Source organism: Pogoniulus pusillus, chromosome 8 (assembly GCF_015220805.1).
Source record: "Pogoniulus pusillus isolate bPogPus1 chromosome 8, bPogPus1.pri, whole genome shotgun sequence".
NCBI lineage: Eukaryota > Metazoa > Chordata > Aves > Piciformes > Lybiidae > Pogoniulus > Pogoniulus pusillus.
Window position 1 is genome coordinate 39,534,354 of NC_087271.1, and position 27,651 is coordinate 39,562,004.

At 40.3% G+C, this 27,651-nt stretch overlaps 1 protein-coding gene across 6 annotated transcripts in view; it reads left to right on the forward strand.

Annotated features, from left to right (window-relative positions):
• RALGPS2 (Ral GEF with PH domain and SH3 binding motif 2) overlaps positions 1–27,651 on the forward strand; it is a 125,163-nt gene that overhangs the window by 2,912 nt on the left and 94,600 nt on the right. For 4 of the 6 annotated variants that reach the window (XM_064148143.1, XM_064148144.1, XM_064148145.1 and 1 more), the window contains 2 exons: positions 25,143–25,274; positions 27,438–27,545. In XM_064148143.1, coding sequence (XP_064004213.1) covers positions 25,218–25,274; positions 27,438–27,545 — 165 coding nt within the window. In that variant the 5' untranslated portion in view covers positions 25,143–25,217. Of the gene's footprint in view, positions 1–17,892; positions 18,161–19,555; positions 19,625–21,689; positions 21,825–25,142; positions 25,275–27,437; positions 27,546–27,651 lie in introns of those variants that run through there. The other 2 variants (XM_064148139.1, XM_064148140.1) reach the window with 1 other exon arrangement.

The window sequence follows — 27,651 nt, forward strand, 5'->3', positions numbered from 1 at the left end:
TTGACAGCATGGCTGCATTTTTTTAATGTGTTACTCTGCAGCTTAATGTCTGTGATAATACATCCAGGTGACTTCTATAGGTGCCTTTATGTGAGCTGTACTGGCTTGGGACCTGCTTCTATGAAATGATATTATCCACACGAATGCTAATGAATGAATTGGTGCCACCAAGTACCACTGTATCAAAGTTGGTAATTACTTATCTACTAGCAGTGCTTGTAGTTACTCTGAAAAATATTTTGTGTTTCTGGGAGAAATTAAATTTCACTTATGTTTGGTGGTTTTGTTCTTTAGGCTTTCTTCTCTTTCTTTTTTTTTCTTCTTTTTAGTAAAGGAAATTTCTTGCAGGAGCAAAACTACTCCTTTGTACAACCTCTGCGCATCCCTGCGTGTGGGTTTCTGCAGTCTTGCTCAGTAGTTTGCCGAATCTGGATCACTTGAATTGAAAGAGTGCCCTCTGGTGACATCTGTATTTAGGGTTCGGGCTGCGTGTGAAGGAGCATTCCCGCTAGTCTCCAGTTAAATATTCCTCCCAACAGGGCTGGAGATGTGTTTTGCACTGGAATGCTAGTGTGGCGTGGCCGAGACGGGGGACGAGCAGTCGCTCACAAAAACGTGTGGAAGATGTACATCAGTCACTTGGAGTCTCCCGTCTGAAATTTCTGCCTTGAAATTTATTTTGCTGGTTTTTTTATGAGAAATGCTTAATTCTTCAGTCTAATGGAGGGAAACCCACCCCCAAAACTGACAACCTTGTCATGAGGTTATTCTGTTGTGGTTTTTTTCCCCCTCTGAAATCTATTGTGCACAAATCTTTTGGGCACTTTTTTTCCCTTCCACATTTGCATCTTGCTGGTGACTGTGTAGACTGAAAATGCCAATATTTAGATATTTTATTGGTTTTGATGCTGCTCAGTGCCAGTGAACAATGAACATACACCGCTAACTTTAGCTTCAGTTACTTGTATAAACTTTGATTTTAGAATTCACTGTGTTTGTAAGAAATGGGCTTGAAACTTTAGAAAGATGATAGTCTGCTTGACATCTTTGAATATTAAAAAATCTGAGTTGATAATGACACTCCTCCATCTTAACAGATTCTTCCTCTATTTTTTTTTCACTGAGTTTAGGGATTAATAGTTTCTTTTATATTTGTTCAGAGCTGAGTCATTTGGGCTCCTCCTTTCATTCAATAAATAATAGAAGTTGAAAACTTCCTTTAGGGGTAGGGAGTGTAAGCGGTTGCATTTTGTCAAAACAGAAGACATCAAAGGCACAGTGTGTTTCTGGTTTGAGTGTTGTTTCACAGCCTCTGTTAAAGAAGATACTTTAAAATGCATTTTCCAAGCAATGAGACAATATTTCTATTAATCTTCCTTCCATTTAAATACCTGTAACTGCTGCAGTAGAAATTTTCTTAATGTTCCAATGTCTGTAGTATTTATTGCATGAACAGAAGTTTTGTGGGCTTCATGTTTTGCTTATTTATCACCTTAAAAGACTGCTGAAACAGTATTAATATTCCAGTTGGGTGCATTGAGTAGATTCTCTGTGTGCTTTATCTCCTAGAACATGCATATGTAACTGCAACTCTTTTTTCTTTACAAAGATCCTTAAAGACCTTGTAGAACTCCAGGGCAAGTGGCATTGGAACCCTTTCTGTGGGCAGTCTAGTACCACCCAGTATTGTGCCAAGCAGAAAGAGGACAATGCTATGCAATCTTTGAATCTGAAAGTGGAACTCTAGTCATGGTGGGATGTCAGGTAAAGAGTCCACCTAGTGCAGGCATTGGGCTGAGCTGGTGACAGCTGCTCTGTACAGTCAGGAGGACCTGTGTGAAGCAAAGAAAGCAGGGTTAAAAAGGAGAGGGTGTCCTGAAGTCACAGCAGAGGAGAATGCATTCAGCATCGTGGTGTGTTCTGAACACTGGAGCTTCTTGCTGTGACTTTCAAAAGTTAGCATGGTGTACATAATGGATGCTGAAGCTACTTGGGCGCTGAGTAAAGAGGAGACGTTCCCGTCTATGTGTCGGTTTGTAGGAGAGTTTGTCTGGAAGGAATGTCCCATTCATTGACTCTTATAGTATAGTGAAATAGAGTACTGGGAAATCCAGTGGGCCAGTACTAAATATTTTAAAATGCAGTGTTCCTGACATGCATGAAAAGTTAATATTTCTTCTCTTGGGCTCACTGTTCTGAGGTGGTGCAACTCTAGTGCACTCACAGCTGGTCTTTTCCAAGCTCCCTACAGGCTTCCAGATGGGTTGTAGACTGTCAAATGGTACAAGTAGTGTTTTCCTTGAACCTATGGAGATGACTTGGAGAGTGCTCTCAGAATGCTTGCTGTCACAGCTTTATTGTCAGTGTAACCTTTTTCATTGCTGTAACCTCAGTGAAGAGAAGTAACAGCCTCCTTTCTGCTTGTGTGCCTTTCCTTAAGTAAGGATAGGATCCCAGTTTCCCTTCCCTGCTTCTGTTGTCTTACAGTCCCATCTACCAGGATGATGGCTTAAGTAGAACTGCAGTGCAATAATGCTGGGAAAAAAACAGCTGTGCACTTTGCAGGTCCTGGAAGCCTTGCCCATGTTTCCCTAGGGCTGCACCAGTCAAGCTGGTTTGGATTATTGTGTCTGTATTGGTTGCATCACCATGTCAAGACTTCCTGCCCCAGAAAATCTCTGGATGTGCTGCAGTGCACCTTGCAGAGGCTCATGAGCTGCTGGGTCAGAACAGCAAGAAATGCTCATGTCGCCTTTCATGTGTATCTTATTTGTGGTTTAAAAACCTGCCTGGTGGTAAAGATCAGCCTCCTTTGTTAAAGGTTAAGCATATAACATGGTAGTTGATTTGATGCCAAATGTAAGAGTAAGGCATCTGTTGCTGCTTGAGAGTTAAATGGAGATCTTATACTTTTTTCTCTTGGAGGCAGATAGTGCTTGCAGTCCCCTGTGGTAGGATTTATCTTGGTGCAAACTCTTAAGAATTGTTAGTTATTCTGTTTCTTTGAGGTGCTGGACTTGTGACCTCTTTTTGGTGCCTGTTTCAGAATTTCAGATCTCTGTGTACATCCAGACACACTTTTTAGTCGGATTGCAAGTGAACTGGGAGGAGTATGTGCCTGGTGTGTTTTCAGTTGTCTATCTAGGGTGACTGTAAGCCTCCCCCATACATTGCAAGTGTGACCACAACAGTTAGTGTAGCTCGCTGTCTCATCAGCATGTAGTTGAGATTTAAACATGGATTAGAACAAGCTGGCTGAAGTTCAATCCAGATAAAATATACATGATGATGTGGATGTAATTATCAGCCTTTCTAATTGAAGGAGTGCATTTACCATTAGGAAGAAGTGTTAGTGCCCTCTGGTGACTCGAATTTATTAGTTGTTCTTAGCAATCATATTGAGGCAGTGAAATGAAGTTTTTTAAAATCTCTGACTAGAAGATTGAGACCTCTTGACCTGATTAGAGCTGACTGGAATTTGTCTGGAAGTCATCTCTGCCCCTCCTCCCACTGGTCTGGGATTGTTGTGGCAATTCCTAGTGCACGTAAAGAAATGTAGCTTTGGAAAAGCATGGGTCAGGTAAGGAAGGAAGAACAGTGTGCCTGGGGATAAGCAGGAATGCCAGAGAAGGAGGCTGATTGCTGTGACGTCCTCTGCCAAAGAGTAGTTTCCCTGATTTAGTAGTTTTGGAGCTTACCTCACTTACACTGCTTGTACTGCTGAATCAAGGGCTAAAGTGGTCAGAGTGGCAGAGAAGTACAAAGAGAGGCTGCAAAGGAGAAACTTGAAATATCTGCCTTTTATGCTGTGAGTCCATTTTAAAGTGATGTCGAGACAAAATGTGGTGCAGAAGGTTTTGCTAGGTTTGGAGCTGTCTTAGTAGGGCTCAGTGGCACTGATGCTTTGGGATATGTATGTGTTACCTCTTTTTTCTCTTTAATGGAACTGTGCTATTGGCAGTGATCAATTAATTTTGAAGTGACCTAGGACTGACTATCAACTCTCTGTACCATTGCTTTAGTAGTATGGCATTAAAAGCTGTTTGATTTGTGCCTCCCTCATTATTCATTAAGGAACAGCTTTGAGATGATGGAATTTGCTGTCCTCATTGAGATGGGCTCAGATTGATCGTGCTAGGGAAGAGGAATATTGATGTTTTAAAAAAAGTTGGAGGTGTATTTCTTAGATAATAATGGTTAGCTGAAATTGGCAGAGCTCCTGGAAAAGTGATTTTAATGCCATTTGTAAATTGAATTGCTTTTAGCACATTATTAAAGTGTCCAGGGTTTGGGATAAATGTCTAAACTATAATATTATATTTTCATTTAGATTTAGAGTAAGTGGTATGGTGTCACAGACTGACTGGAGTTGAACCAATAAGTGAATAAACAGGACTGGTAGAAAGTGTGTTTTCTGCTGTGATACAGCCTGCTCACATTAATGATGGGCAGGCAGAAGACTCCAATGAAAAGCTGAAAGTGTAAATTTACTAAGATTTTCTTTGTAAGCTTCAAGGATGACTTTCTTTCTGAAGAGGCAAGGAAGCACAGGTGGGCTTGTGGCCAGTTAGATCCATGTAAAAGTCCACTATATAAACTCTTCAAAAGCTTGTGTTTCTGGTCCTCATGCTCTATTACTGAGTTGTTAGTTTGATCTTCTGATTGATGTTTAATTCTGTTACTTGCCTGATAAAGTGGAGGTCCTCCACAGTTGTAACTAATTTAGATTGCTTTGTAAATAAATTGGCTTGTGACCCTGCATGCAGTGGGGCAGCTTATTTATTGCCTCACACACTGCTTTGGCAGAAATACTGGTAGAATGAACTGCATCAGGGAACTGACACAGATAAGAAATTAAGCTTTTTATTTTTTCTTGCCTTACCTTTCAGTTTCATAGCTCCCCCAGACTGATTATTCTTCAGCCATACAAAATCTTGTGTTGGTGTCATGGCAGAGAAAGGAATGAAAAAAAGCAATTAGTAGTGGGGACGACTGACAAGTACAAAATTGGAGTTTCCTCAGACCAGTTAAGTTAGCCCTTTGGTTCTATCTGAGCTTTAAGTGCTTATTTCTGGTGTCAGAGCACAAACTCAACTCTATCTTGAATCCCTAGCTGGGTCTGCATGTCTAGAAACTTGGGAAAAACTTCTCAGTTTCAGGTTTCAGGCAGCAATATTTGAGACATTATACAAGCCTTGAGGCACTTCTGAAAAGACCTTTTTCATGGAGCTAAACTTAACAGTCATGGCATCTTTTACAGTAGGCTGGTGGACTGAGTTGGGAAGGATGATGGTGTTACTGGAAACTTGGTAAAACAGCCCTTTGTCTGATGGAGGAAAATGTAATCCAGGAACCTGTAAAGTATTTTCAGAGATTCCAAAAGCATCTACAATCATCTTACTTGTGTGAAGCATTAGAATGCTGGCAGCATTGCACAGTTTCTTGGGTGTACGTTTTGGATTTCAAATGCGTAGAAGTTGTTGAAGTGCCAAGTCTGTAAAAGAGAAATGGTCCCAAAGATTTGGACTTCCCTCTCTCCCATTAATGCATCACTGTTTTGTGTTGTCCCTAATTAGTAACTCTGGTATCATGAGGTATATTGATAAAACATGAAGTGGATGACTCATAATCACTTTATTTCCACTCCTGCTCTGTCACGTAATTAATTTCTCTGTATGGTTAAAGGGCACCTGGACTGTGCTGCTATTGCTAACAAGTCCATGCCATTCTGCCAGCAGCCTTGTCTTTGATTACCAGCCAGTTTTCTCATGTGTGCAATTGGTAGGTACACCTGTGTAGAGGCAGCTACCTCATCTGTTTTTGAGGTAGTAGTTATGTACTTTTAGACTGACCAGTCTGGGCATTAGTTGCTGGGCTTGACTGGTAAGTTCCTTTAAAATGATACTTATATTCTTATTGATCAAACTTTGCTGGAAAGGCATAAGGAGAGTAGAAGCTATTGAGTTCAGTCCTTCCATGTAGTTGAGGTGATCTTCAAGTATTTTCTGGAGCTCAAAGTGCAAAATTACTGAAGGCTTAGCAAGATATCTTCTTAGGTCGACTAACCCTGTGCTTCTGAGAACCAAGAATGTGGTGGACAGTGACCAGACTGAAACTTGAGATGTTTGAGTCAGATAAAACCTGGGTCTTGCAGGGCTGCCTGGACCTATTCTCCCTTTATTTTGAGCAGATTTTGCCAAATAAGTCTTTGATAATAGTTTTTGATATTTTTAGTGGCATGGCTTGCTTGAAGTGCTTTTCTCCTTATTCTAGGGGGCAAGCACTTTCTTTCTGATGCAGTCTAGTACCTGGCATTTCCAGTTACACTGACAGATAATTTTTAATGGTACTTTAAACAAGTACATTTTGTGTTATGTTGGACAGAGGTCTTTGCTGTGAATATTCTAAAGGTACCAAATCTAATTACATTGTGAAACTGATTCCTTGAGTGGTTTGGGGGTTTGTTGTGTTGGCTTTTTTTTTAATACCCTTGTGGAGGTTTGGCTATGCTGGCAGAAAGTTATTTTATTTGTGGAAATTGTTCAGCTGTACTGGCGATATCTATTGAAGTGTTCACTCTTAATTCTACTAAAGGAATGTTAAACAAATTGTAACCAGATCAACAAAAAGGCAGGTCTGATACTGTTTTCGCTTAAGGTGAGTGCCAGATGTACTGCTGTTCTTTAGAAACAAGTGGAAAACCTGCTTTTGAGGTACAGTATTACTTTACCTTTGAAGAACAGCAGCTCGTGTGCTTTAAGAACCTGCTTGCAGATAGGCATCCTCAGTGGCTGCATGTAATGGCTTGCCCTTGTACTTAATTAGCTTGCTGACTTCTCCTTTAATGTGGATAGGGTCTGTGTGATGACAGAACTCAAACCGTGTTGCATGCTGTGACTTGTGTTTAATACTTGTGAAAAGTCAATCTTGGCTCTTTTCTGAAGCTGTCAGCAGTGGAAAGGCTATTTCATTAGGACCTAGTTCATGTTCCAGATAAGGTAATCTAACTTATCATAAAAGTATTCATACATATCTGTATTCAGAGACATGGGATTGTTAGAGATGTGTTAAAAGCTCTCTTGGAGACCAGCAGTCAGAACTGCTTTAGTTTCTTTTCAGTGGCAATTTCCTTAGGAGAGGGAAGAGAAGTATAGACATATTTGTTGTTATATGATTCTGAATTATTTTTACCGTGTACAATGGGAAGCTCTTAAGTATTCCAAGTGACAGTATGCCAGAGTATCCAGAGAAAATTACCAAAAATCTTGGTTTGTTTTGTCCTGTTCTTTCCTGTTCAGTTTGATCAGTTTACAATAGAAAACTGAAACTCTCTCTGTGTGAGAGCAAAGTTAGAAGCTTACAGCACCTGCTTCTGTATGCGAAATGGTGTGAATTCTTAAACAAATTTAGAATTAGAGTAATGAAGGTGTATGTGCTAATGATTTGAGGCTGACACAATTTTGTTGAGTAACAGTTCTTGATCTGAATTACATAACTCAATTATAAGCCAATAAAGACATTAATTGAAAGGGTATTGCTGAGGCCAAAATGCCTTTTATAAAGGATAGCTTAGGAAAATGCAAAGGCTGTTGTGCAGATATACATAGTAATATAATTCAGAGGTGTGTTGGATTTGTGTTACACTAAGTTGGAAAGACACAGAAATCTAGTTAGCCTCTGTTAAGTGACACTGCTAAAAAGGGAAGCTTGTTTAATAAATAATGCAAGTAGCTAACATGAAAGTTGTCTTGCTTAGGTTTTGTGCTCACAAAGCTTCTGTTAAAACCCTCACTTATTTGTAAACAAAGGTATATCGTAGAAAAGTTGAGAGCAATAATGTCAGCTGTAGCTATTTTCTTTTTTAAAAAACCCTGGCATTTATTTTTCTGACGTAAGAAAAGGTTCCATGATTTTACCTACTGCTTCTTCCCTTCTTTTTATGAAATGATACTCTTCAGTGAAAAACAGAATCAGGTGGTAATGGAGTTAAAGGACATGGGCAAGAGTGAGATCTCTCCAGGGAACAGGAAAAAAAAATCCCTTTGCTGGCTTGGGATGTGCCGGAGTTTCTGAGTTGCTTTTAGGTGTCAGATTTCTGTGTGGGCTGGTACCGAGTGTCATGGATATCATCCTGATTTTACTTGTTGGAGTGAGGGAGGGAAGAAGAGAAGAAGTGATGGGCTTCAGCAGCTGAAGTTTTTGTTGCCGGTCTCCTCCTCTGGTGTCATCTTTCCCTATTACATTCCGGGTCATTAATGGAATTGGATATCTTTTTTCCCTAGGGCAGCAGGGTGTGTTGCTATGATCTTATCATTAGACTGGCTGATCCTGATCCCTATTTCTTTGCATCTTTGGCTGCCTTTATGATTCTCCTAAAACTGGTGGAAGTGCTTTGCTTACAGGAAAAAACCTGCAGTCTTTCACAATTCTTAAGTGGCATCTTCTCTAATGCAGAGGCGTTTTTAATGTAACAGTCCTCAGACTCAGGAATCTTCTGAGACAAAAAGGGGTCTCTCACCTAGGCTGGCGATGCCATTTGCACATTGTTCCTTTTGGAGGGGGCTGGGTTGAGTGTGCTGTTGGGTCCTGGAATGAGTAGATGTTGAGTTTGCTTCGTTCCTCAGTGAGTGAGCTAGCTTCTGTGACAGTTTCTGTGGTAGAGCTGCTCTGCTGCTGTTGGATAGCTCTGTCAGATTTATGGTGTTTATTAGGCTCATGCAACCTAGCTGAAAAACTCTACTTTGTTGTTTGTGGAAAAAATAGATTCTTAGGTTGGAAAGATCCTCTAAATCACTACATGAATAGAGCATTTAAATTGCTAGTTGCATTTGCTGGTTTTGCTGAGGTGGTTTTTTCTTAGCTGTCTTGAAGGTAGCAGAAGAGAAGGTTGTGTAGCTCATTAAAATATTGTAGCTTTTAAGTGATAAAACTGTTCAAAAAGTTATGCCACCTGCCAAAAACACAGTAACCCACATTGTGGCTAGTGGCTTTAGTGGTATTTCAACAGTAAGGCACCAAAACTCTATTTATGATGTGGCCAACTCTCTTTAAGTAACATTAATGTCCAAAATGAACCTTCCCCAACTTGGCAAGCTGGACGTGAAACTAACTCAAAAATGAAAGTGATTTCAAAGTGCAACTAAGTGATAGGCTTTTGAGACATCATTTTAGCAGGTATGAGGCAACTCACTTTCTGATAGTATAGAACAGGGACATTAATTTTGTTGTTTGGTTTGAGTTTTTTTCAATAATATGGATGGTCTTGCCTTTAAGGTAACACTCAAATGTCTTTAGTTAGAATATATAATCTTTTTAAACTGTAGAAAGATGTATTCATGTGTTCATTTCTTCCACTGCATCATTCGTAGTTCAGCTGTTCTAAATACTTAAGGGCAAGTATCAATTGAATCTCTCGTGGTGGTGATACCTTGAAGTGTTGTGGCATCACCAAGTATCAAAACAATGAAACCTTTTGCCAAAGATGTAGCAGGACTAGGAGAAATGAGTGCACATCCTCTCTTTTGCCCTCTGCAATAACCCAGCTGATTGCTGTTACCTGCTGTATGGATTCCACAACATGAGAGGTCAAAGCTTTTCTTTCCTATTTATGGGGGCCACAGGTTTCGTTATCTCTGAACCTGTGTATGCATTTTTTACCATCTTACTTTTCTCTGATGGTTGATGGTCTGCCTCTGCTGCTCATTAATGTTGGAGGGAAGAGATCACATGAATAACATCTTCATCTGGGCTCTGAATATCCATTGCTTTTCCCAGCTAGGAGAACATACCTATGCTGTAAGGTCATTGCCTCAAGTGATGCATTTAGAAGTACATTCTCGTGAGTGTTCTACAGGACTTCTTTGTGTTTGTTATGAAGTCTTCAGAAGGTTTTTGGTGGAGCGTTGAAGCCAGATTTTACCAAACTTTCCCAGAAGGAAATAAGAGGAGATAGAGATCTGTTTGAACATGTCTTAAGCTTTTTTAAATACTGTTGTGCCCACTGCTTTTGGAATCAGAAGTATACCTAAAGTTCACATTGTCAGGAGAGCAAGAAGTGAAGTAGATTATGGGGTTTAATTCTGCTTGATCAATACATTTGTGTTTATGTCTTCTGTTCTGAACCTACACAGTTTTAATTATATACTCATTGCCTCTCAAGTTTTCTTTAAAGTAGATAATCAGAATAATTTAGGGGGGACACCAAAAAGTCATCTAGTCCACACCGTTGCTCAGGGCATGGCAAAGACAGTTTCTTAATAGAACCATTTGAAAATACTACAGTATAGTATATTTTAATAATCTTGTATTAATAATTTTAATCTTTTCAAAGAATACCTTCTGGAATTGCAAATTTACACAGTTTCTGAACCAGGAATAAATTAATTTCTTGCTGCAGTGTTTCAGTGACAAGGTAATTTGTTTTAAACTTGTAATTAGGCACTAAAATTCTGAAATGGCACAGAATTTAGAAGCATAAATTCTACACAACAGAGTTCTCCATCTGGCAGATGGTGGGTTGTGATTTGCCTCCACAGGGCAACAAAATGTCCTGCTGGCAACGGGGGTCCTTGTCCAGCAATCCCAGCACAGTGTCCCGGGAAAGCTTTCTCAGCACTGTTTGTTGGTGCTTCAAACAAGGCTGCTCCCTATGTGGTGTGCATTATCCTATATTTCTTATGTTGACACATTTCCTTGTATCCTCAGGACAAGGACAGTTTAATGTCAATAATGAAGCAACATTAAATCCTCAGCCAAATTGTAACTTAGGCTACTGGTTCCTCAGAGCTTTTTAGTTCTTTTTATTATTCATGGCCTTTTTTCCCCGTGTTTTTCCTCCTATTTGATGAGGTGAATGGTTGTGACAGCAAAACTGCTCATCCTGACCAAGCTGTGTATTCATTTAGGTGGATGGATTTTATCTTTTTTTTTTATACTACTGAGACCCATGGCAGGGCCTGAAGTGTTGTGTTTTCATTTAAGTGAGGTGAAGAATTAGCTTTCATTTCATTAGCTGATCTCTGTTGCTTAAGTGTAAGCTACTGCTCTTGATTAGTCTGAGCCAGAAAATCCCCTCGCTGTAGAAAGGGGAGGAAAAAAAACCCCAAACAACCAAAACACCAAAAAAACTTTTGTGCAAAATTTAGGGCAGAACACCAGCAAAGCTTCCTGCGAGAAATTGCCAGAGGACAGGAAAGCTCACCTGGTAGGTGTTTTAGAATCTATGTGCTTTTGTTCTTATTGATCCTCCCAAGACTTGCACTACTCCTTTGGAATAGGTTTGGTGATCCGAGGAAGGCAAGCAAAGCCTTTTCTTATCAGTGTGCTACGATTAGAGAGTTCAGCTTTTAGTTCTAACAGAAGTAACAGTTTGTAGTGGATTGTTCTCGAGGTGCCAGTCTGTGAGCTTTTTTGAGATACAGTTAACATATAGTCACACAACAGTGGGTTTTGTATTCCTAATTGTGATATCCTGCCATCCTCTGAACTTGCATTATAGCATTCTAGATTTACTTTTTATCAGTTCAAAGATGAACACAAAGATTAATGTAATTTTCTTTTAGTTAAATGAACTGTTAAACAGCATGATTTCCTCCAGAAGAAATAGTGTTATCTGCTGTAAAGTAGTAGATTTGCGTTCAAATCACCACTGTCCTCTGGATCTCCATTGAAGCAATGTGGTGCGCAGGCTTTCTTTCTGTCGTTGTTCTTGGACCCAAGTATTCAGCTTGCACATATCTGCACTTATTTTTTTAATGCATGCATCCATTAATTTGTCAGAAATGGACAGTTGCTTTTGATAAGCTGAAGGAGATATTTAAGTAATAATTATCCAGTTATCCACTGAGTATCTCAAATAGCCAAGTAGAATTTGGATGGGATATCACATGTGAACTTACTCTGCTGAGGCCATAGTGTTGGAATAACCTTAAAAATCTGGAATCTTTGTGTGGGGTGAATTAGCTGGACTTGACTCCTAAATACTGAGAAGATGAGCAAATGCTGTTATTCAGTCAGCAGCTGGCATGCTTCTAAAAGCATACAAAAATTACAGACTTCCCCATGCTTTCTGTGAGGTCTGGAAGAAAACACTTGTCTCTGTTTTGGACCTGTTTCAGTGTTCTCACTTAGCTTGTCTACCATATTTCTGTGCCTGTCAGACCATGCAGGTCAGTCGTCATCGTGTGTACATAGTGCATCTTGTGCCTTCTTTAATACAAGGAATCTGTGTTCAGGTTTGTGGTCTCCTCTTTCGAGTTGTTGATCATATTGCCACTAAGTCCTGCACAGACCAAAAGAATAGCAGCACCTTTTTTTAGCAGTTAATGATTTTGCATTTCTCATTTGAGGCTCACAAACAAAATAGCATGCCTCTGCCTTCTTAGGAAGCAGAGTAATCTGATTTCCATGATCCCTGGTTAAAGTTGTCTGGTGTGCTGTGAAGAACTTTATCATTAATCTTTCCCCTTCAGTTTGTCCTTTTCCCTGTTTTGCAACAAGGATTTGAGGCTTTCTTTTACTGATGATAGGGGTGTACACATGGTTTTGCATGGTGTATTCTTGTGCTTTGCCATTTATACTCTTGAAGTTAATGCTGATGCTACACCTCAGTGCCTTTTTGACATCTTCTGGAAAACACTGTATTCTGCATCAGTTAGAGAAGTTCTGCAAACTCTGTAGGTATTTATTATGTCATTCCTTCTCTGGAGCAGATCTTTTCATCAATAATGTAGATACATGGCTGAGAGTTCCAGCAGGGTTCTCATTTACCTGAATCCCATTTAGTTTTTCTGGTGATTCAACTGTTGTTAAAGCTCAAGTAGTAAAGTAGGTATAACAGGATTTCAAATCTTTAAATAAATGCCTGTCTGCCTTGAGTATCTGAAGAGACAAATTCTGAGCAATCTGCTCTAGCTGCTGTTTTGGTAACAAGAAAGAAGTCTTCAAAATATACTGTCCTTCATGAAAGTGTTCAGTCTAAATTGTTTCAGTTGAAGCAAACGTATGTTTGGTCTCCAGTTTCAGGGGCTTTGAAGTAGGGCTTTGGCATCTGGTTGCATCAGCTGACAAATCCTTGATACATTTATCTGGTCTCTAATAACCATTTGCTTTGTTGTGTGAATTAATTTGGATTTGCTCAGTTTCTGTATCATGTTCTTAGGCAGATACTCGTTACTGGCTGGACTTGAGTGAAGAAAAAGATTGAATTTTAAACTATTGGTATTTGCGTCTTTACTTGCTCTCTCATCAGATGCCTGATTTACTGAGGTTCTTCCATAGATGCCTGATTTACTGAAGTTCTTCCAAAGGGAGTGAAAAATACAGGAAATTTGTGGATGCTTAAATGGATGAATAACTCACAGGATCACAGGATGTTAGGGGTTGGAAGGCACCCAAGAAGGTCACTGAGTCGAACCCCTCTGCCAGAGCAGGACAATACTATCTAACACAGATCACAGAGGAACACATCCAGTCAGGCCCTGAAAGTCTCCATAGAAGGAGACCCCACAACCTCTCATTTGTATATAGTTTGCTTGTAGAAATTGGATACTCTGAGCTTGAGACACTGTCACTAACAAATGCAGAGGATAGTGGTACAGGCAGAAAATCCAGCTGTTTTCCCTAAAGGACTGGTAATTCTACATAATCATCTTACCAAATACAGGCAATTTCAATGCTGTTGTATTTCTTTCCCGTTAGCACCATTTCTATAGCAACAGTGCAAACTTCCATATCGATGCCTGATGTTAGAAAGGAATAATTGTGGAGAGCATAGTTGGAATGCCATCAGAGGTGTTACTGACAAAGACTCTACTTATCTCTCTGAAAGCTGGATTTTGAACAGACTAAGATATTGTGTGTCTTGTTTAAGAAAGATCCTGATTGTCTACTAATGGCTTCACAAAAAAAATACAGTAAAATTTTGTGTCTTCTTCCTGAACGAGAAAGTCAGGAATTTGGTGTGGGAGGAGTTTTACTTTGTTTGCCTTAAATATAAGTCTTTTTTGTTTAGTGTCCAAGGAATGTGTGCAGTTGAGGCAGGTGTGTCTAGTGGACCTTGAATTCTGTGGACTTGGAGGCAACTCAGCAACAGCTGGCACTCTGTCATCTCTTGCTTGTTAAAAATCTGCCCTAGGATGCTTTGATCATGTTGGTTTTGATTTAACTGTTCATAATTTTGACTGTAGCACTTAATGCCTACAGCAGGTTATTCGATGAGTTGTATGGCTATTAGAGGTTCCTTTACATCCACTGTGATGTGTAGGATTACACAGAGCATATGCTCTATGTGCTCAGTTGCAGTTTTCATCACCGTGTTTTCTTGTATGTGCTTTTGGTGTGCGAGCTGTGGTGATTGTTGGTGACAGGCTTCCTCTAGCCTACTGACAGGAACAAAGATTGTGGTGTCAGTTGTCATCTCTGTTTCTGAACTTGCCAGCATGCAGTTGCACATCTAATTTTCCTTAATTTCTTTTCCCAAATAATGTTATTGCTAAGTACTTTTTCTGGTCTTCAGGTTTGTTTTCTTTGGGAATTTTTAGTGTTGCCTTATCTTTATTAAAAAAATAAATAAATTAAAGGCAGCTTCTAGAGACCTTTCCCAGTGAGTGTATTATGATATTCTTGCTGATGCAGTCCATAACAATTATTCCCTATTCTTTAGCCAGAAACAAAGCAAAAACTGTGAAACTGAGTACCTCTGAAAAAGAGTATTTGGATCCTGAAGTTATACTAGCAGCATTCAGTGCTTCACTGCTGCCTGGTCTTAAGTATGACTTCTTTCTTCAAAATGTATTCTTCCTTTGATAGTTCCACTGATCTTGTGCCTGCACATCTAACTCATATAAAAAGTAATTTGCAAACTGAGCATCTGTTAGTCAACATAACATTAATCATTTACTTCTGTACTTCTTGTAAACAAAGCTGACTAGAGAGGTGATTGTCCCCCTGTACTCTGCACTGGTGAGGCAGTGCCTCAAATACTAAGTTGACCCCTTACTACAAGTATAGGACATTGAGGTTCTGGAGTGTGTTCAGAGAAGAGCAGCAAAGCTGATGAAGGGTCCAGAGCACAAATCCTCTGAGGAGCAGTGGAGGGAACTGAGGTTGTTCAGCTTGGATAAAGGGAGGCTGTGGGGGAGATCTTGCTGTAGAACTCCTGAAAGGAGGTTTTGTTAATCTCTTCTCCCAAGTAGCAGTGATAAGACAAGAGGAACTAACCTCTAGTTGCACCAGGGGAGTAAACCTGGACATTAGGAACAATTTCTTCACTGAAAGGGTTGTCAGGCACTGGAACAGGTTGCCTAGGGAAGCAGCATTCCTTGAGGAATTTAAAAAGAGATGTGGATATGGTGCTGAGAGAGATGGAGATAGTTTAGTGGTGACTTGGCAGTGCTGGGTTACTGGTTGTAAGGGTCTTGTCCAGTCTAAACTGTTCTATGGTGGCTACATGACTGTGTGGTGGGGGTCTTGGGGAAGCCCATTGTGGAGAACTTACCAGCTTACAGAATGCTGCCTAATTAAAAGTATCTACTTCCAGTCTAAGTAATTCCTAAACTTACCAGCTTACAGAATGCTGCCTAATTAAAAGTATCTACTTCCAGTCTAAGTAATTCCTATTTATTTTCTTTGCCCTCTTTCTACTTATTTTTGTGGAAATAAATATCAGTTGTTCCTGTCTTTTAAAAACATCTCTAGCTTATGATCTCCTATTTTGTGTGTTAGTGATGAGGAGGGATCTTGTTCCTGACTGAGCAAGCCTGGATTTCCTCAAAAAACGTTGCTCAGACTACCTAAGCTGTCAGTAGGAATTCTGGAGAGGGAGGCTGAGGAGGGCAAAACCTTATTATATCCAATGTACTTTCTGTGCTAAAATAATTTGGTTCCCTAATGCTTACCCTACCGGCGTTAGGGAGGAAAAACAAACTGTGCATCATAACTTCAGATGTTCTGTCTGTTCTGACGGCAACTGTAACATAGTAACCAGATGCAAAGGCATAGAACATTCTTCTGTGCCTAGTCCCTTCCAAGTTGCTGCAAAACAGAATAGAGGCTTGTAGGTGATGTCTGAGGAAAACAGCTCTGGGAACCTGGTAATTTATAAGCTGTTTGTGAGCAGAAGCTTCTGCAGTTCTTAGCAGTTAAGTTGTTTACTTAGTGAACCTACATTTCATCTTCTAATGCTCCAACTCTGCTGGGGGGACATTTTGTTAGAAGAAAGCAAAGCTCTTACAACCCCAGGCTAAACTTAAATAGCATGTACACATGTTCACATTTTTGGCTTGCTCCATTTGTTGCCTGCAATGATTCTTACCCTCTGCTTGATTCATGCCTGCGTTGTGTGAGGGCCAGGACCTGCTTCTGCTTGCAGCTGTGTACTCATGCTAGTGGGAAAAATTGCTGCTCGTTCTACGGTATCTCTGAGTCAGTCCTCTGAGTGTAGCTGGCGTTTGACTGGTGGAGGTCAGAACGGTAAGGGTCTCCTTCCTATTTATGTGTGACTAATGTAAAAACCTAGTTTGAGCTGAGCTTCTTCATTATTGTAAGTTGATTACAAACTGAGCTAATAGTCTTATTTTTGTAATAGCATTTGGTAAACAAAGATATCCTCCTGGATTTTAGGGGATTTTTGGAAGCTACGAGTTGTAAGAGTTCTTGATACTAAAGAACACTGGTTTCTGGAGCATCCTGAAGAAGGGACCTTGATAGCTGGAAACTGAGTAATACATGAATGAGACAGTAACTATGTGTTAGCATTTAAAAAACACTAATTAAGTACTACTTCCCTCTCTCCTCTTAGCTTCTGAACTTGGTGGGGGTGCATAAAATCACCCATAAGATGATTTTGCTCTCCAGAATAAGCGATCGCATAATAGTGAAAGTTCTCTGTAGGATGTGCTATTTTAAAAAGGAATAATAATTTGACTTAATTGTTTTTCCAGGTAAAGCCTTTTCTAGGGTAAGAGAAGATAAAATCCATATTAAAGACTATATTTAAATGAAACTTCCTTCCCAATTTAAAATTTCATTCTCAAACAAAAATATTTATTTGTTCTATTTCCTCTTCTGTGGATTCTGGTTTCATCTGTCTTGGAGCTTAAGCAGCTGATATTATTGTGACTGTAGTGCAACAGATGCTTAGGGAAGGAGTGGATGTGTGACATAACTTCGGTTGAATTGTACAAGTATAGAAGTGCTTTGAGTTTGCAGCAGGACTAATCAAACCAAGGGAAAAAAGAGCCTGTGTTTCTGGGTTAGCTGTGCTCAGCTGCTGAGGCAGGCAGCAAATGACATGACTTTGTTCAGGAAGTAGTCTAGTATCAACTCTAGCAGCTCTGGGTTTTTTGCATTTACTACTGGTTTCCAGAAACTGTTCCAGAACTCCATTGCTGTATTTTGATTTTGAGCATAAGTTTACATTTTATTTATGTTCCTGGCTCACCCTCCTGGTATGTAAAGATGGCAAATGTTCCCTCATGTAGATGTCAGTTCATTAACCTAAGCAAGCTGAGGTCTCCTGTCTTCTACCAGCCTTCAGAAAACCTGGAATCTTTTTTCTACATGGAACCTTTTGGAAGGCAGGTGACCAGAACTCCATTGAGTACGTGGTTCATATCATAGAATCCCAGAATGGTCTGAGTTCACAGGGAACTCCCAGTGGTCATCTAGTACTAATACTTGTACTGGTGTTGAGTATTTAGTAACTGCTAGTAATTGCTTCCTACTCTAATATTGTGCTCCTTTATCTCTATTTGTCATGTCTTTACCCTGTTCACATCTTCTAGTGTCTCTTATTTCAGCCTTCACAGCGCATCAAATGCTTTGCCAAAATTGATGCATCTGGCTGGAGATTGTGTAGTATGAGAAGTTCTAGTGATTTGATTATCTTCAGTGATGAATTTCCTGCAGGAAGATGGGGTCATATTCAGTTGCTTGAGCTTTTATTTCACCTTTACTGGGGAAGCTTCTATTTTTATCAGTTTTGCTATCTTATATTGCTGCTTAATATTACCATGCTTACCGAGAACTGATTTAAAGCATGTGTTTAGGGGGACTTTTTTCCCATTGCAGAACCTATAATGATTGTTGTTAGCACACAGTGTAGCCTGATGCTCTCTCCCACATCTTTCCTGTTGCACAGCAGATGACAGAGAGCCATCCAGTGAGTAATTTCTCTTCAGTATTGGGTAGTATATGCCTTAGCTAACACAGTCCTTGCATGCACTGCTCTTCTGGGTGTGCTGAGGTGCACATGCATCAAACTGCAGGGAAGAGCTGTGTGTGCGATCAGCCCCTGCTCTGATGGCAGACAGTGTGAATGCTCATTTGTGGGGGTGGATGTAATGCCTGCATGCCAAGACACTGTCTTCCTTACTTAACCTTCCTTGATGCCTGCAGCACCTTGAGCCACTTCCAGATAGTTGATGTGGGCATGTGGCAGCTTGTGTGCAGTCAGGGTCATACCGCTGAGTGTTGAGAATCTAGAGCTGCCACCTGCCAGCTTGATACAGAACACCCAGAGGTGTGCTTGTAGGTTTCTATGCTGGGGTTGGCTGCACAGAAACTCTTGTGCCCCAGCTTGCTCAAGGTGCAAAACGTTAACTGAGTCTCACAACCTAGAATCATAGAATAGTTCTCATTGGGAGAGACTTTTAAGAGTCGTCTAGTCCAAGCCCCCTGCAGTGACCAGGGATGTCTTCACCTCGATTAAATTTCTCAGACCTGTCCAATCTGATTTGGGATGCTTCCAGCAGTGGGGTGTTGACCACTTCTCCAGGCAACTTGTTCTATATGATGACCCTAAAGAAAATATAATCCAGATTCTATTCCTCCAAAAAACACAACCCCCCAAAATTAATCTAAAAGTTATGCCATAATTGTGTAAAGGTTAAGGGAAAAGTACCTGGAGGATGTATTAAAGTGGCAACATCTTAACACTACCATATTGTTTGGGTTGTTTTGGTCATATTGTTGTGACTTTAGCAGAGAGATATTTACCTCGTACTGCTGAGGAGGAGAGGCACACAGGAACCCAACACTCAAACCCACAAGCATATCTAGGTGTTCTTCACGTAAGGTACAAAATACCATTCACAGAATGAGCAGTTGTGTAGTAGAGTCTCCTTGTAGCCCTGTACGGTAAAGAGCTATAGATTAATTGGCCACTTTCTTTAACAAGTTCTGATCAAAAGGGCAGTGAGGCATGCAAGATACTGAGGCGGTTCCACAAAGCACTTCCAGACAGAAGGATGCGACTGGGTGTGTCTGAGGTGAATACAACAGTTGCTTGAAGAACTTGCTCCTGTTTCATTGAACCTTGTGTTCAGTTGTTGAAAACAGTGTTAATCTAGAAAGTGCCAAGCACTGAGGGAAAAAATGTGTATTTAATGAGTAATCAGTAGGTTCAGATCCAGAACTATAATTTAATCAGTGACTTCAAGATTTCACTGCATGTCTTGAATGCCTAGTGTGGAGTGGTTGAACCTAGGTAGGCTGTACTACCTGAGGGGGAGTGAAGATTCAATGAAGCTCAATACACTTTTTTTTCCTTGTTTAGAATGAAATTACTTTTTCTGTGCTCCTTATCAAGCTACCAATGAAAGTTCCACAAGATCCAGCAGCTCAGGTTGGTTGTATCTGGGACTGGGTTGGATTTTTTTGGTTCTTGCTGTTCTTTGGTCCCCAAAGCCTTTGGTAGTGATTCTGAACTCATAGCTGATCGTACTTCACGCATGGCAATTCTGTGTCCTTCATGGGGATGTGTGATCAAAACAAATGATATTTTGTATTGATGATGTGAATAAGACCAAAGAAGATGTTGGTCACGGTGATTCTGAGCCATTGATGAAATTGCACAGCAGCTAAATTTCCTCAAAGCTTTTGTCCTGTTCTGGACAGGAACTTTTAAATGTAATTTTAGGGTTGTCTTTTAAAGTGCCGTTTGTACAGTTTATTTTCAGGATAGTGTTTGAGCCAAGCTGGGAAAGGAGTACCCCAGGATTTTGCTGTGAAAGGGAGTCAGGCTTAGGTATCTTGTTAGGCACCAGTCAGAGTCCAGTATTCTGTCTAGGTTCTTTAGATATTTTGCAGATGGAGACTGTAATGTTTGAGATGAAATTTCCTGTTTGAAGGTAGTGGATGTTACAGAATATTTCTGATTCAGTAGAATGGTACAAAATACACTCTGAGCACGAGTTAACTAAGCTAAATATAGCAATTGCAATATACAGTTCAAATGCTGTACCAGTGTGATCCCCAGTACTGGTCTCTAGGATATAATCAGTGGCCACGTTGGGCTTCCCCAGTCGCCAGGAAGGACTGCATGTGTTGAAGCCGTCTCAAGCATGTTGCTCTCTTTGAAGTGCCTTTGTTAGTTGCTTAGTGTTTGTACTCTGTTGGCCTGGGCCTCGTATTCCCTCCCCCATACTGGTCTAGCTAACTCAGAGGATAGTCACATTTTTTAATGAACTCAGGAAGAAACATTTACACCACGCATTGATTCACTCAACTGTGACATAGTCAGTTGATCTGCTCAACTGACAAAGCTGTTTATCTAAAACAAAGGGCACTCTCTGGTCCCTTTTGTGCTGTGATAAAGTCAGCTTCTTTGCCACAGCTGTGGTCTGTCGCACCCTGCATTATTACTGGAGCTCCATGAGCACGTTGCCCTTGCTCATCTCCATCGAGCTGCCCTCCACGTCGGGGTTTTATAGGTCAGTGACTGTAATGGAATGATCATCAAATACAGCCTTGGGTGAATTTGCAGAAAAGCTCAGACTCACTGAGGACAGCAGACCCTGCTTTGTCTAGACATTTTCATTCTTTGAGTGTGATAAGTCTTTTTATCAGTATTTTTAGAGTGCTTTTTGCTGTACAGTATGCATGGCATGAAGAGGTAGGAAGATACCACATAGTGTGTCTGGGCTTCAGGCTGGCATAAATGAATGCTGAAGTATTTTCTGCGTCATATAAACCACTTTCAATTTCACTTTTAATGCATTTGTGAGCACAAAGGCATTTATTAAATTGCAGAGGAGAAACAGACTGGAAGTTCAAATTACTGCATGTAATTCAGTTTTTGTAATTGGATATACAGGGTGCACAGTGAAAAGTGGGTGACTCACTACTGCAGCGTGGCGACAGCCATTTCACATGTCCAGCTATGCTGCCCTCAACAGCTCTGCTGTTGGTCACCTTCTGATGCTGTTCACTGCTTATTATGGTGTTGAGCCGAAGATAGTGTAACAAGCAAATGATGTCATTATTCCACTGTTAGGATTTCTTCATTTTTTGTCTGAAATGATAATACTGAAGTTGTTGGCTGTGACTTTTTGTTATTGCAGGGGTGCTGACGTTCCCAAGTCTAAAGTAGTTTTTTTTAAAGTACCTTTTAAATGTGGAAATTCTGGAACTGATAAATAATTTACAGCAATTCAGTACTAATTCTGCCACAATACAGCAGTTCAGTACTAATTTTTCAGTACTATTTACTGTATCTCCACAAAGTGGGGAAAAGTAGAAATGTATTCAAACACACTATTGTGATAGAGAAATGAGGGGACAGCTTTGTACAGCCTGTCTGGCAGCTGTTTCATTTTGTACTCTTGATTTCTTTTGCATGCAGAGTTTTGCAAAATTATTTTCTACTTATTTTAAATAATATTAAAATCCACCTTTTATGTGCCTCATAGGAGTCTCTTCTCTGCATGGCAGCCAGTTTCAACCATACTTGACTAAGGGACGGAGTTGTCACAATTCGCATCACAGTCAGTAACCGGGTAGAAAAGGAAAACCAGATCAGCATGCACCACCACTGTACCCTCCAGGTACAATCCTCTGAGATGGGAAATCTGTCACGTAGTGTCCAGGCTGGCTGATCCCATTCAGCCTGCTGTTAGGTGAAAAGTACCTGCTGTGTTCAGACAGTGCCTGTCTGGCTGGCACTTGGAACGGGTAGGCAGATGCAAACAAAATTCTTAATGGATTAAAAAAACAGGTAGCAACCTGAAGCTGTTAAGGGATCAAGGATAAGGCTTGAGATAATGCATTAGGAAATACAGGGCACAGGAGGAAGGTTGCTAGGGCCTGTCTTGGTGCCTGTGTTTTATGTGAGCCTAATCAGTAGGAAACTGGGTTTATCCCTGTTGCTTATGGAGGAATTAGCTCACTCTTGTTTATCTGAGACTGCTCTGCCAGCTCCATGGGCTTCTATGATATGCATCATGTCTTTCAAATAGCACCATCCAAATCTCAGCACAACTCTCCCTCCAATTTTTCCTTGGTCAGAAACACTACTTCCCCAATTCTTCCCCTTGTTTCCCTCCATTACTATGGGCAAGGGGAACTACTCAACTATATGTGAGGGTCATATTTGTAACCTTTAGTTTAAGACTGGCTTTGTAGCATACAATTATGTGCCTTGTAGTGTGATGAAATTGCAAAGTGTCAGTTTTCCTTGTAATTACAGTAGTAAGGAAAAAAAGGTAACGACTTTTTGTTCAGTAGAAAAGGTGATTAATTTTGTGACAAATGTACCATTTTGAATGTATGAAAGGCCTGGAACTGTTTTTTGTGATGTAATAACCTCTGCCCTCTACTGTCATTACTTAAATGAAAATTATGACACATCAGAGTTTTATTTCTTTGCTTTTTTCAGTTCAGTAAATGAAAAGGCTGTAGGAAAGAGGCGTTGGGGAACTGAGCAATTGGAATTATTCCACATGAGACAATCTGAAGGGTAATTGAGATAGGAAAGGACAGGACAGCAGTGGCACTTGCAAGCTGAAGATGAGGTATTTTTTTTCCTTCTGTATGATCTGTTAGTACAATTCCAGCTAAAATCAAAGAGTAGTTAAGTGTATTTTTAGAGAAGGAAACACGGTCTTAATTATAGCTTAGGGGCTGGGAGTATCATGTTGAAGTGAAATGTGGCATTTTCTGTCCTGTGACTGAGATACTCCCAGCACATCAGTTTTATAACAAAATGCTGGCTCATAGCATGCTGAACATGAGCCAGTGGTGTGCCCAGGTGGCCAAGGAGGCCAACAGCATCCTGTCTTATATCAGTAGTGTGGCCAGCATGAGTAGGGAATGCTCATGCTCCTGCACTCAGCTCTGGCAAGGCCACACCTCAAATACTGGGTTGAGTTTGGGGCCCTTCAGTTCAAGAAGGGCATTGAGGTGCTGGAGTGAGTCCAGAGAAGTGCAAGGAAAGCTGGTCAAGGAGAACAGGTCTGTTGAGGAGCAGCTGTGGTTTATTCAGGAGAAAAGGAGACTGAGGGGTGACTTTATTACTCTACAGCTATGTGAAAGAAGGTTGGAGTAAGGTGATGGTTAGTCTCTTCTCCCTCTGATCATATGATAGGATAAGAGGAAATGGCCTCAAGTTGCACCAAGGAAGATTTAGGGTGACTATTAGGAAAAATATCTTTACTGAAAGAGTGGTCAGGTGTTGGAACAGGCTGCCCAGGGAGGTGGTAGAGTCACCATCCCTGGAAGTGTTCAAAAAATGTGTAGACATGGCACTTGGGAACATGGTTTAATGGCCATGCTGGTGTTAGGTCAGTGGTTGGACTTAGTGATCTTAAGGTCTTTTCCAACCAAAATGATTGTATGATTTTATGAAATCCAGAAAGGATAGAATATGGATGGTTGCTCAGAACTTCAGAAGGACAGCTTAGTGTAGCATGAGAGGGGACTATTAATACCCCTAAGTACCTAAACTTTGACTGGAAATTGCCTCTTTCCATTGCTGCCTTTTCTGTGTTGAGTTCCTGTGATGGCACTTTAAAGTTGCTGCTTGTTTTGAGGATATTTTATTATTTAAATAGAGCACTTTTCTGCCTTCCAGGCTTGTTTACCTGACTGACTCGGTTTAGGTCCTTGAAGATAGAGCTTTTATAGGCTATTTCTTTACATAGACGTCTTAAGTGTGAGAGTCTGTAATACTGTTTTGTCATGTGGTATTACTCATTTACCTGTCATTTACTTTCTCCATTTATTTTCAGACTCTGTAGTAGTTCTGAATTAAACCACAAACCAAAAGCCAATGTCACAACAGTCACACTTGTTATAAACATAGAACTGTGAAAGCTGATTTATAAACATTTTCACACTAGAGGGCACTAACATCCCGTGAAAACTAAACTCAAACCAATTTGCACTCTCTACCATAATATTGGGTAGTTCTACTGGTTTAGTAGTGGATACCTAAGGTTTCCATTTTTATCAGCCTTTTTTCTTAAAAGAGAAATGTATTTAAAGTTATTCTTGCAAGAATCTGTTTCAAGTTAGTGGAGTTTTGTGATTTTTGTTGTTTTTATTTTGGTGGTTTGGTGTTTGCTTTGGTTTTTGTGGCTGTGTGTGTTTTGTTATTTTTTCTTGTTGTTTTAAGCTAAACAATTTGAGTAATTTGTGAAGGACTGTTTATGGAAGAGGAAATGGCCTCAAGTTGCACTAAGTTGGATATTAGAGGGAAATTCTTTGCTGAAAGGGTTCTCAAACACTGGAACAAACTCCCTAGGGAGGTGATTGAATCCCTGTCCCTGAAAACGTTTAAAAGACACAAAGATGTGGTGCTGGGGGACATGGTTTAGCACCAAACTTGGTAGAGTTAGGGAACATTTGGATTTGTAAATCCTAAATGTCTCTTCCAACTGAAACCATTCTGTGATTCTAAATTCCACTTGTATCTTTAAATTGCTTTTTGTGTGATACTTTTCCCTTGAAGCTGGTGAATAGGCATGTAAGATGGGAAAATACTGGGCAACTGCTTGTAAGACATTGTCTTACAAGCTTAACACCTGGAATATACTTTTAAAAGTTGGTGATCAAAAGAAAAGGATCATACATGAACTGATGCTGCAGGGCTACCTTTAAGTTAGGGTTAATGCATCTATATTGATACCTGGTGTAGAGAAAAGTATATGAAAGTTTATCTTGCCAGTAAGTAACAGATCAGAGTGGAACCTTCTGTTATGTCATTCTTAAATAGGTAACTTTAGACCAAGGGTTGGACCTCAAAGTGGTGTAAACATTTAGAAAGTCTTCAGGTTTTTTTGTTACAGATTTTAGGTACTGAATTTTGTTTAAAACAGATGAGTGAAATGGTTCCTGATTTTTTTTTTTGTTTTTTGTTTTTGCAGGAATGGTTATTCAGTTGCCTTGGAGATGATCCTGCTGCTGTAAATGTAGGTCCAAAAATTGATGGTGTGGGCAGTATGGACCTAATGAACGGGCAGTCCAGCAGTGTTAATATTGCAGCTACTGCTTCGGAGGTAAGGATTGCAAAACTCACTTAATGGGTACCTAAGACCATAAGTACTCTGGTTTTTAAAACATGCACCCAAAAGTAAGCTTTTCTTTTAACAGAGCTGGTGCAGGAGATGCTGATTTTGTGTTTTGGTTTTATATGCCTCCATTTCACATGTGAATAACTTGAAAGTTCTGACCTTTATATACCAAAATAAAGCGTGAGCAAGCATTTACAGCCTTGCCTTAGCCAAAGCCATGTTTTTTATGTTCTCCTTCATCACATCCAGACAAAAGAAGCTTTTCTTCTCTAGTTTTAACAATAATGGATGCTTTTAGGGCAATAAGCTGTGCTGGCATGGCCGGTGAGAAATGTTCTTTTCTTTGACAGGTACTTGGAGTGTGTGTGTCATAGGCAGCTTGACACAGTAGCACTGAAATAAGGTTGTTCTCTTTTTCTCTTGGACTACATTCAGGCATTGATGTGGATCCCTTCCTGCTCACCAAAGTTTTTGTCCTCTAGAAATGAATGGCTCATAAGTTCAGAGCATTTTTATCAGCCAAGCAGTGGAAAGTGGCCTCTTGTGCTGATGGCTCTTATTTTAAAGTTAGTATTAGTAGATTTGTCATCTACTTTTGAAGGAAAAGAAGGGACAGGATGAAGTTAATACGAGAGCTTTGAGTTCTTTTTGCTGGGACAGTATGAACAGCTATCAGGAACTGTGACTGATTCCTAAACTCCTAGTAGTGTTGGAGGGCTTGCAACAAGGTCTGGTAGGTTTTGGCTTTGTGGAGTTTTGCTTGTTTGGTTTGGGTTGTTGTTGTTGTGTTGTTTTGCTGTGTTTTTTTTGTTTGGGTTTTTTGCTGTTGGGGGGGGGAGGTTCCCACCCCAAACTTGCAAGACAGTCTCCCTCTTTAAGTTCTGTTCTGTATTTTGATTTTGTTAGTGCTTTTAAGTACTGAGATGAAAGAAACTGAATAACTGTCTTCAGTATATATTGCAGTCAGAGGCGTAAGACGAGGCAGGCCTTGGTTTGTGCTCATTGTGTTTTGCCACAGGTGAGCTGGCACTCTGTGCAGCAATGCTAGTTTTCTTTATCTTGATTCTCTCCAGATTATTAGTTGCAGGAACTCTATTAATTCTTACATCAATGCTATGCTGTTGCTGAAGTATGCAGGACCATACTGTGCTTCAGGCAAGTGTATTGCTTGGTGAAGAAGCAACCTGAAATATGGTGCAGCAACTGTAGTCCTTCATGTGGGTTTTATCCACATGCCTCATACTTACTGCTTTCATCAGCTTCATTGCCCTTCCCTAGACCCACCCCAGCAATTCCTTGCAGTGAGGAGCCCAAAACTGAACACAGTACTCAAGATGTGGCCACACCAGCACAGAATACAGGAGGACAATCAAAGCTGTAGTCTTGCTGGCTACACTATTGCTGATACAAGCCAGGATGCTCTCTGCCGTCTTGGCCACCTGGGCATACTGCTGGCTCATATTCAGCCATCTGTGAACTGACACTCCTAGGTCTTTCTCCACTGGGCAGCTTTCCAGCTGTTCAAGCCTGGAGTGTTAACAGGGTTGTTGTGACCCAAGTGCAGAACCCAGCACTTGGCACTGTTGAACCTTGTCCCGTCAGCCTTAGCCTACCAATTCTGCCTGTCCAGGTCCCTCTGTAGAGCCTTTCTACCCTCAAGCAGATCAACATTCCTGCCAAACTTAGTGTCATCTACAAATGTTTTAATGCTTCTAAGAGCAACAGGAAAAGATTGATACTGCTCTTTCATGTTAACTTTTCCTTTGAGGCAGACCTTGTCTTTTTCTTCACCATAATGGTATTTTTGTGTTTGAAATTCAGCGTGGCTGCACTGCTATTATTACTGGTTTTATTAACTTTTCTGTCAATAAAACTGAAATGTTGAAATATACATGTTGAAATATAACTTATGTGTTGAGGAACACCTTTAAAATCCATTGGAGTCCATTTGAGAGTCTTTGATTGTAGCAGTCTTTGTCAGGAGACAGTATGTTCTCTGACAGACTCTTAATTGGTAATTTGCCCAATAGAAGAATTCTGTAAAGAGTGATGCTTAAACAGAAATTTTCCTTTTGAGAGTGTAAAAAGCACAAAAGGACAGAACCAAAATATCAGTCCTGGGTTTTTTTTGTTTGTTTGTCTCTCCAGAAGAGTAGCAGCTCTGAATCCTTGAGTGACAAAGGTTCATCTGAGCTGAAGAAGAGCTTTGATGCAGTGGTGTTTGATGTTCTAAAGGTTACTCCAGAGGAATATGCGGTAAGCAGTTTCAGTAATTTTTGAGTGAATCTTCTTGGCAACTTATTCTCTGCTCCCCTATTTCTACAGAGATTTTTTTGCCTGACTTCTGTCATCCATAGGTTTC